Source organism: Phalacrocorax carbo, chromosome 26, assembly GCF_963921805.1.
Source record: "Phalacrocorax carbo chromosome 26, bPhaCar2.1, whole genome shotgun sequence".
NCBI lineage: Eukaryota > Metazoa > Chordata > Aves > Suliformes > Phalacrocoracidae > Phalacrocorax > Phalacrocorax carbo.
Window position 1 is genome coordinate 3,953,420 of NC_087538.1, and position 10,029 is coordinate 3,963,448.

General features: G+C 68.5%; 1 protein-coding gene across 1 annotated transcript in view; it reads left to right on the forward strand.

Annotated features, from left to right (window-relative positions):
- LOC135317506 (complement C4-like) overlaps positions 1 to 9,438 on the forward strand; it is a 30,722-nt gene extending 21,284 nt beyond the window's left edge. The window contains 15 exon segments of the mRNA XM_064473799.1: positions 855 to 956; positions 958 to 1,027; positions 1,795 to 1,961; positions 3,527 to 3,697; positions 3,776 to 3,835; positions 3,953 to 4,046; positions 4,166 to 4,562; positions 4,961 to 5,051; positions 5,547 to 5,621; positions 5,722 to 5,824; positions 6,028 to 6,117; positions 6,219 to 6,302; positions 6,849 to 6,932; positions 8,308 to 8,428; positions 8,544 to 9,438. Of these exon segments, the coding sequence (XP_064329869.1) occupies positions 855 to 956; positions 958 to 1,027; positions 1,795 to 1,961; positions 3,527 to 3,697; positions 3,776 to 3,835; positions 3,953 to 4,046; positions 4,166 to 4,562; positions 4,961 to 5,051; positions 5,547 to 5,621; positions 5,722 to 5,824; positions 6,028 to 6,117; positions 6,219 to 6,302; positions 6,849 to 6,932; positions 8,308 to 8,428; positions 8,544 to 8,676 (1,842 nt within the window). The 3' untranslated portion in view covers positions 8,677 to 9,438.
- The last annotated feature ends 591 nt before the right edge of the window (positions 9,439 to 10,029 follow it).

The following is a 10,029-nucleotide window of genomic DNA, read 5'->3' on the forward strand; positions in this document are numbered from 1 at the left end:
CCCCACATCCCCCACATCCTCCCACATCCCCCACATCCCCCACATCCTCCCACATCCCCCACATCCCCCACATCCCCCACATCCCCCCACATCCCCACATCCCCCACATCCCCCACATCCCCCCACATCCCCCCACATCCCCACATCCCCCCCATCCCCCACATCCCCCACATCCCCCACATCCCCCCACATCCCCCCACATCCCCACATCCCCCACATCCCCCACATCCTCCCACATCCCCCACATCCCCCACATCCCCCACATCCCCCACATCCCCCCATCCCCCACATCCCCCCACATTCCCACATCCCCCATCCCCCCACATCCCCCATCCCCCCACATCCCCCCCATCCCCCCATCCCCCACATCCCTCCACATTCCCCCACATCCCCCCACATCCCCCACATTCCCCACATTCCCCCACATCCCCTACATCCCCCATCCCCCCACATCCCCCATCCCCCATCCCCCCACATCCCCACATCCCCCACATTCCCCCACATCCCCTACATCCCCATCCCCCCACATCCCCATCCCCATCCCCCACATTCCCCACATCCCCTACATCCCCCATCCCCCCACATCCCCCATCCCCCATCCCCCCACATTCCCCATCCCCCATCCCCCCACATTCCCCACATCCCCCACATCCTCCCCCATCCCCCATCCCCCCACCTACCCCCACATCCCCCCACATCCCCCATCCCCCATCCCCCCACATTCCCCACATCCCCCAAATCCTCCCCCATCCCCCATCCCCCCACATCCCCCATCCCCCATCCCCCCACATTCCCCACATCCCCCCATCCCCCCCATCCCCCATCCCCCCCTCACCCCTTTGCCCCACCCCCAGGACCACGCCCTCTCCCGCGCCGCCGCCTTCCTGCGGGGCCGCCTCCCCACCCTGGGCCCCTTCGCGACGGCCATCGCCGCCTACGCCCTGGCGCTGGGGGACCCCCGCCCCGCCCGGCCCCGCCCCCGACCCCGCCCTGCTGCGCCTGCGCCACCTCGCCCGCCCCGCCCAGGGTGAGCCGGGGCACCGCGGGGTCACCGGGGGTCACGGGGGTCACCCGGGGGTCACCCTGGGGTCAGCTGAATGCCCGGGTCCCTCCTGGGGGGGACCCACATGGGGTCCCTGGGTGGGGAGGGGGGGCATCGGATGCCCTGATGGGGGTCCCCGGGTGGGGGAGGGGGTATCTCATCCACCATTTCGGGGGGTCCCCAGGAGGTGGGTGCTGGGTGCCCCTTTGGGGGTCCCGGAGGGGTTGCAGGGGCCATGACGGGGGGTCGTTGGTTGAGGGGTGCCCAGATGGGGTCCCTGGGTGGGGTGGGGAGATGCTGGGTGCCCCTTTGGGGGTCCCGAGGGGGGATGTGTGGGTCCCTGACAGGGGGTACCCGGGCGGGGGGTGCCCAGCGCCCTTTCGGGGGCCCCGGGGTGGGTGCGGGGTGCCCTGATGGGGTCCCTGGGTGGGGTGGGCGATGCTGGTCACCCTTTCAGGGGCCCCAGAGGGGGGTGCAGGGTGCCCTTATGGGGTCCCCGGGTTGGGGGGGTGCTGGGCACCCTTTTGGGGACCCCGGAGGGGGGCGGGTCCTTGACAGGGGGTCATCAGGTAGGGGGGCTTTGGGGTGCCCTGATGGGGTCTGTGGGTGGGGTGGGGGATGCTGGTCACCCTTTATGGGGCCCTAGGGGGGTTGTGGGGTGCCCTGACAGGGTCCCCGGGTTGCGGGGGTGCCGGGCACCCTTTCGGGGGCCCCGGGTGGGGGGCGGGTCCCTGACGGGCCCCTCGGCGCAGGGGGCCAGGGGCAGTTCTGGCCGGCCGGGGGCGCGGGGGCCACGGTGGAGGCCACGGCCTACGGGCTGCTGGCGCTGCTGCAGCACCGCGATGGCGCCGGCGCCGCCCGGGCGGCCCGATGGCTGCGGGGGCAGGGCAACTACGGCGGGGGCTTCCGCTCCACCCAGGTGGGGGCCTGGGGGGGGGGCCTGGGGGGGTTTGGGGGGTCCTGGGGCTGGGGGAGCCCAGGGTAGGGGGCCCCAGGCCCAGGCGGCCCAATGGCTGTGGGGAAGGGCAATCATGGCGGGGGCTTCTGATGCCCACAGGTGGGGGCTGGGGCGGCCTGAGGGGGGTCCTGGGGGTCCTGGGGGAGCTTGGGAGGGGGTTGGGGGAGTCCTAGGGGGTCCTGGGGGGTTTTGGGGGGTCCTGGGACTGGGGGAGCCGAGGGTAGGAGGCCCCAGGCCCAGGCGGCCCAATGGCTGTGGGGAAGGGCAATCATGGCAGAGGCTTCTGATGCCCACAGGTGGGGGCTGGGACGGCCTGAGGGGGGTCCTGGGGGTCCTGGAGGAGCTTGGGAGGGGGTTGGAGGAGTCCTAGGGGGTCCTGGGGGGTTTTGGGGGGTCCTGGGGCTAGGGGAGCCGAGGGTAGGAGGCCCCAGGCCCAGGCGGCCCAATGGCTGTGGGGAAGGGCAACTATGGCGGGGGCGTCTGATGCCCACAGGTGGGGGCTGGGACGGCCTGAGGGGGGTCCTGGGGGTCCTGGGGGAGCTTGGGAGGGGGTTGGGGGAGTCCTAGGGGGTCCTGGGGGGTGTTGGGGGGTCCTGGGGATGGGGGAGCCCATGGTAGGAGGCCCCAGGCCCAGGCAGCCCAATGGCTGCAGAGACAGGGCAACTATGGCGGAGGCTTCCGCTGCACCCAGGTGGGGGCTGGGGGGGCCTGAAGGGGGTCCGGGGGGGGGCTGGGGGGTCGGGGGGGCTGGGGGATTTGGGGGTTGTTTTGGGGTTGGGGGAGCCTGGGGTTGGGGGCCCTGGACAGTGGGGACCCCTGGTTGGGGGTGTTCTGGGATGGGGGGGTCCCTGGGATTGGGGTCCCTGAGACTGCTGGGATGCGAGGGTGGGTGCTGGGGTCCCCTTGGAGGGGATTACCTTTGGGGGGGGTCCCCTTGGTCCCCAGGGATACATGGGTGGGTGCCAGATATGGGCCCCTTTTGGTGGGGGGGTTCCCTGGGGTGCCTGGGATGAATGGATGGGTACCAGCTGTTGGGGTCCCTTGGGTGGGGGTCCCTGGGACCCCTGCAACACATGGGTGGGGGCTGGAGTCTCCTTGGGGAGGGGGTTCCCTGGGGGGTGTCCCTTGGTGGGTGGGGCTCCCTGTGTCACCCGGGACACATGGGTGGGTGCTGGGTGCAGGGGTCTCTGGGATGGGAGGGTGGGTATTGGGTGCTGGGGTCCTCTTGGGTGGGGGGCAGGTCCCTGGGTCCCCCAGGACACGTGGTTGGGTGCTGGGTGCTGGGGTCCCCTTTCGGGGGGGGTCCCCTGGGTCCCCAGGGATACATGGGTGGGTGCCAGACATGGGTGTCCCCTTGGGAGGGTGTCCCCTGGGTTTCCTGGGATGAGTGGATGGGTGCCAGATGTTGGGGTCCCCTTGAGTGGGGGTCCCTGGGACCCCTGGGACACGTGGGTGGGTGCCGGGCGCTGGGGTCCCTCGGGGGGTCCCTGGGCACCCTGTGACACCCCCCCCCACGGGGTCCCCAGGACACACTGGTGGCCCTGGAGGCGCTGGCCCAGCTGTGGCTGCACTGGGGGGACACGCCTGGGGCCGGGCTCAGCCTGGGGCTCTCGTGGCCGGGGGGGTCCCGGGGGGGTCCCGGGGGGACCCGCGTGACGCTGGGACCCGGCCTGGGCTCGCTGGAGCAGGAGCTGCAGGTGAGGGGGGGGCACGGGGGGATGGGGGGGGACGTGGGGGGACATGGAGGGCCATGAGGACTTGGTGCCCCCCCCCAGGTCCCCCTGGGCAGCCCCATCATGGTGCGGGTGGAGGGACGTGGCGAGGGGACCCTGACGGTGAGTGACAGCCTGGACACCCTGGGGACCCCCCCACCCCCACCCTGGGGAACCCCCCCCCCACCCTTGGGGACCTCCCCCCACCCTGGGGACCCCCCCAAACCCCCTCCCCCCCAGGTCCTGCGCCAGTTCCGCGTCATGTCCCCGCCCAACGGCACGTGCCAAGGGCTGGGCCTGGAGGTGGCCATCACCGGGCCAATCATCTACGAAGGTGAGGCCACGCCCACTGCGAGCCCCACCCCCGGGGCTCCGCCCCTGAGGGCCACACCCTCTCTGGCTGAAGGGGCGGAGCCACATTCCCTTTCCTTCAATGGCCACCGCCCCCCACAGAGGAAGACTATGAGGACTATGAGGAGGAGGCGGAGCTTGATGAGGAGGGGGTGGAGCTGGAGGAAGGGGCGGAGCCCACGCAAGGGGCGGTGCCTGCTGAAGGGGTGGCACCCACGCAAGGGGCGGTGCCTGCTGAAGGGGCGGAGCCCACACAAGGGGCGGAGCCAGTGCAAGGGGTGGTACCTGTAGAGAGTTTGAGGCCAACAGAAGGATTGAGGCCTGTGGAAGAGGCGGGGCCTGAAAAGGGGGTGGAGCCTTCAGAGGGGGTGGAGCCTGCAGGGAAAGAGGAGCCTGTAGAGGCCACCGTCTCCCCAAGCTCTGTGACGTCACGGGGTCGCCGGCGGCGCCGGGAAGTGCATGACCCCAGCCGAGAGGTCGCCTTCCTGGTCTGCATCTGGTGAGGGGCGGGACTTCCTGTTCTTGCTTGGATATGGGGGTGGGACTTCCTGTTCTGGCTGGGAATGGGGCGGGACTTCCTCTTCGACTTGGAAATAAGGGTAGAGCCTCCTGTTCCACTTGGAAATGGAGGTTGGACTTCCTGTTCTGCCTGGAAATGGGGGTGGGACTTCCTGTTCCACTTGGAAATGGGGGCACGACTTCCTGCTCCACTTGGAAATGGAGGCGGGACTTCCTGTTCTGCCTGGAAATGGGGATGGAACTTCCTGCTCCGCTTGGAAATGGGGGTGGGGCTTCCTGTCTTGGCTGGGAAGGGGGGTGGGGCTGCATGCTCCCTACAGGGCGGGGCTGGGGGGCGTGGTGAGTGGCCCCACCCCCGACCAGCATGTCTGTGGGCAGGCGGGAGGCGGGGGTGGAGCTATCGGGGATGGCGGTGGCCGAGATCTCCCTCCTCAGCGGCTTCCGGCCCCATCGCCCTGACCTTGACAAGGTGGGGCTGGGTGGGGGGCGTTGGGGGGGGCGGGGTGTTCGGGGGTCTTGGAGGGTGTTGGGGGGTGTCGGGGTGTGTCGGGGGTGTTGTTTGGGTGTGTCAGCAGGTGTCAGGGGGTGTTGTAGGGGTGTGTTGGGTTGCGTTGGGGGGTGTCGGGGGCCATCAGGTGGTGGTGGGGGGTGTCGGGGTGCATCGGAGGGTATTGGGGGTGCGTCGGGGGGTGTCGGGGGGGTGTCAGGCAGTGTCGGGGTGAGTTGGGAGTGTCAGGGGGTGTCGGGGGTGTCAGGGACTGTCGATGGATGTTGGGGGTGTTGGGCAGTGTCGGGGTGCATCGGGGGTGTCAGGAGGTGAGATGGGGTGTCAGGGGGTGTGTGGGGGTGTTTGGGGTGCATTGGGGGGTGTCAGGGGCTGTCGGGGTGTCGGGCAGTGTCGGGGTGCATTGGGGGGGTGTCGGGGCGGGGAGTGGAGGTGCCGGCGTCACCGTGTCCCCCCCAGCTGCGGGACGTTGTCGATCGCTGGATCAGCCACTACGAGCTCAGCGGGTCCCGGCTCATCATTTACTTCGACCAGGTGGGGGGGAGGGAACCCGTGTCCCCCAAATCCCCCCGTGTCCACACCCCCACACCCCCACACACCCCCACACACACCCCCAACCCCCATGTCCCCCCAGGTCCCCGCCCACCGTCACTGCATCAGCTTCGGGGCCACCCAGGAAGTGGCCGTGGGGCAGATCCAGCCGGCCATGGCCGCCATCTACGACTACTATGAGCCGGGTGGGTGTGGCCTATGGCTGGGCGTGGCCGGTGGGGTGGGTGGGGCGTGCCTGTGGGGGTGGCCTGCAAATGGGTGGGGGCTGGGTGGCCAGGGTTCAAGCCAGACCCTGGGGATCCAGGTGTTCCCATTGCCTGGATCCCCTGTGGGTGTGGCCTGTGGAAGGGTGTGTCCTTACTGACTCCGCCCCCCGGGCCACGCCCAGCCCAGCGCTGCACCGTCTTCTACAGCGCCCCCGGCAGGAGCAGCCTCATCCCCACCCTCTGCTCCTCCCAGGCCTGTCTCTGTGCCCAAGGTGGGACCCCCACCCCCAACGCCCCCCACCCTCCTCCCAGGTTTGGGGTCCCCCCGTCCAGGGAGGGCGGGGTCAGCCTGTGGTGCCCCTCCCCCCCCCAGGCGCCTGCCCCCGGCTCCGGGTCGGGGCCCTGACACTCGACGATCGCCTCGACTTTGCCTGCTACAGCCCCCGCGTTGACTACGGTGACCCCCAAAAACCTGCACCCCCCCAAACCTGCACCCCTGAACCTGCCCCCCCAAACCTGCTGCACCCCCTGAGCCCCCTGTGACCCCATGATCCCCGTGACCCCATGACCCCGTGACCCCCAAGTCTCCTCCAGACCCCGTGACCCCCCTTAGCCCTTGACCCCATTGACCCCTGCATTCCTGTGACAACCCTGACCCCGTGACCCCCGTCCCCCAGCCCCCTGACCCCTGACCCCTGACCTCTGTGTCCCCATGACCCCCAGGACACCCATGACCCCCTGACCCCCACAACCCTGTGGCCCCGTCACCCCATGACTCCCCAAAACTCTTTGATCTTCCTGACCCCAGGATCCCCTTGACCCCTGTGACCCCGTGACCCCTGACCTCCAGCCCCTGTGACCCCGTGACCCCCTTGGCACCCCTCAACCTCCTGACCCCTGTGACCCCACAACCCCATCGGCCCCCCCAGGTCCCAACCCCCTGACCTCTGACCCCTGTGTCACCCGTGACCCCGTGACCCCTGACCTCTGACCCCGCCCCCAGCACTGGTGGTTCAGGCGCTGGCCCAGAGCGAGGTGGGGCCATTCCTGGCCTTTGACATCAGGATCCTGGAGGTTCTACTGGGAGGTGGGACTGGGGGGACTGGGGGGGACTTGGGGGGACTGGGAGTGACTGGGAGGGACTGGGAGGTGGGACTGGGGGGGACTGGGGGGCACTGGGAGGGACGGGAGGTGGGACTGGGGGGGACTGGGAGGGACTGGGAGGGACTGGGAGGGACTGGGAGGTGGGACTGGGGGGGACTGGGAGGGACTGGGAGGGACTGGGAGGGACTGGGAGGTGGGACTGGGGGGGACTGGGGGGCACTGGGAGGGACGGGAGGTGGGACTGGGGGGGACTGGGAGGGACTGGGAGGGACTGGGAGGGACTGGGGGGGACTGGGAGGTGGGACTGGGGGGGACTGGGAGGGACTGGGGGGGACTGGGGGGGACTGGGAGGGAGTGGGGTGGACTGGGTGGACTGGGAAGGATTGGGGGGGGACTGGGAGGAACTGGGGTGGACTGGGAGGTGGGACTGGGGGGGACTGGGGGGGACTAGAGGAGACTGGGGGAGACTGGGAGGGACTGGGGGAGACTGGGAGGTGGAACTGGGAGGTGGAACTGGGAGGGACTGGGAGGGACTGAGGTGGACTGGGTGGACTGGGAAGGATTGGGGGGGGACTGGGAGGAACTGGGGGGGACTGGGAGGTGGGACTGGGGGGGACTGGGAGGTAGGACTGGGGGGGACTGGGGTGGACTGGGGAGACTGGGGGGACTGTGAGGGACTGGGAGGGGGGACTGGGGGGGACTGGGAGAGGACACTGGGAGGGACTGGGGGGGACTGGGAGGGACTGGGAGGGACTGGAAGGTGGGACTGGGGGTACTGGACGTGACTGGGAAGGAAACTGGAGGGACTGGGAGAGGACACTGGGAGAGACTGGGAGGGGCTGGGAGAGAGACTGAGAGGGACAGGGAGGGGGGTGGGGAGTACTGGGAGGGGAGGCGGGGGTGACTGGGTGGGACTGGGGAGAGACTGGGGGCACTGGGATGTGCTGGATGCACCGGGGAGCCACCAGGGAGCACTGGGGTGTACTGGGGGGCACTGGGGTGTACTGGGGGGCACTGGGGCAGCAGAAGGGCACCATGGTGGGCCCTGGGCCGTATTGGGAGGGGGGAAGAGCCATACTGGGCAGCACTGGAATGTACTGGGCCATACTGGGGTGGTGCTGGAGGGGGCAATGGGCCATACTGGGAGAGCATGAGACTGAACTGGACAGTACTGGGAGAGTTGGGAGGGACATGCTGTGCTGGGTGGTTACTGGTTCTTACTGGTTCCTACTGGTGCATAACAGTTCTTACTGGTCCTTACTGGCGTGTACCAGTGCGTCGCTGCTGTCGGCGGCTGTTACTGGTGCATACTGGTCCTTACTGGTGTGCACTGGCGCTGACCGGTGCTCTGCCCGCAGAGGTTGCCCCGGGGGGGCGTGGCCAGGCGCTGGGGCGGGGCAGCTGCCCCCTGAGGCTCCGCCCCCCGCGGCGGTACCTGCTGATGGGGGGGGAGGGGATGCTGACCGACGCCCACGGACGGTGAGGGGGGGCACGACCCCGCGTGACCCCGCGTGACCCCACGTGACCCCATGTGACCCCGCGTGACCCCGCGTGACTCCGGGGGACCCTCACATCCTCCCCCTTCCCCCCTCAGCCCCCAGTTCCTCCTGGGCCCCCAGTCCTGGGTGGAGGAGGTGCCGCCCCTCCCCCGCTGCGGCCCCGCCACGCCCTGCCGCCCCCTGCTGGACTTCCTGGATACGCTGCGCCCCCTCGGCTGCCCCTTCTGACCCCGCGGGGAGCCACTGGGAGCCACTGGGAGCAACTGGGAGCCACTGGGACCATCCTGGGGGACAACTGGGAGCCACTGGGAGCCACTGGGAGCAACTGAGACCATGCCGAGGGACAACTGGGAGCCACTGGGAGCCACTGGGACCATGCTGGGGGACAACTGGGAGCAACTGGGAGCCACTGGGAGCAACTGGGAGCCACTGGGACCATTCTGGGGGACAACTGGGAGCCACTGGGAGCCACAACTGGAAGTGTGCTGAGAGACAACTGGGAGCCACTGGGACCATGCTGGTGGCATCTGGGACCATTCTGGGGGGCAGCTGGGAGTGCACTGGGGCAGACTGGGAGCAACTGGGATCACACTGGAAGGAACTGGCAGCAACTGGCATCATGCAGGGACAACGGGGAGCAACTGGGAATGACTGGGACCATGTTGGGGGCAACTGGGAGTGCACTGGGGGCAGACTGGGAGCAGCTGGGATCACACTGGGAGGAATTGGGATGAACTGGGATCATGCTGGGAGTGACTGGAAGTGACTGGGAGCAACTGGGAGTGACTGGAACCAAACTGGGAGGAACTGGTCCAACCATGCAGGCAACTGGGAGTGACAAGGAGCATGGTGGGGGCAAATGGGTTATACTGGGAGAAACTGGGAATACGCAGGGAGCAACCAGGAAAATACTGGGGGTGACTGGGATCATACTGGGAAAAACTGGGAACGAACACAAAGTCAGTGGGATCATACTGGGAGTAACAGGGATCTACTCCGAGTCACTGGAAGTCATTGAGATTGCACTGGGAGGGACTGGGATCGCACAGGGATTGCATTGGGATCGCACTGGGAGGGACTGGGATTGCACAGGGAGCAACTGGGATTACACTGGGAGCCACTAGGATCGCACTGGGAGCCACTGGGAGGCACTGGGAGGGACTGGGATCGCATGGGATCACACTGGGAGCGACTGGGATTGCACTAGGAGCCACTGGGATCACACTGGGAGCCACTGGTATCGCACTGGGATCAAACTGGGATCGCATTGGGATCGCACTGGGAGGGACTGGGATTGCATTGGGATCACACTGGGAGGGACTGGGATCGCACTGGGAGGGACTGGGATCACACTGGGAGCGACTGGGATCACACTGGGAGGCACTGGGATATACTGGGAGTGACTGGGATCTTACTGAGAGGGACTGGGATCACACTGGGAGCCACTGGGATCGCACTGGGAGGGACTGGGATCGCACTGGGAGGCACTGGGATCACACTGGGAGCCACTGGGATCGCACTGGGATCGCACTGAGAGGGACTGGGATCACACTGGGAGTGACTGGGATTGCACTGAGAGCC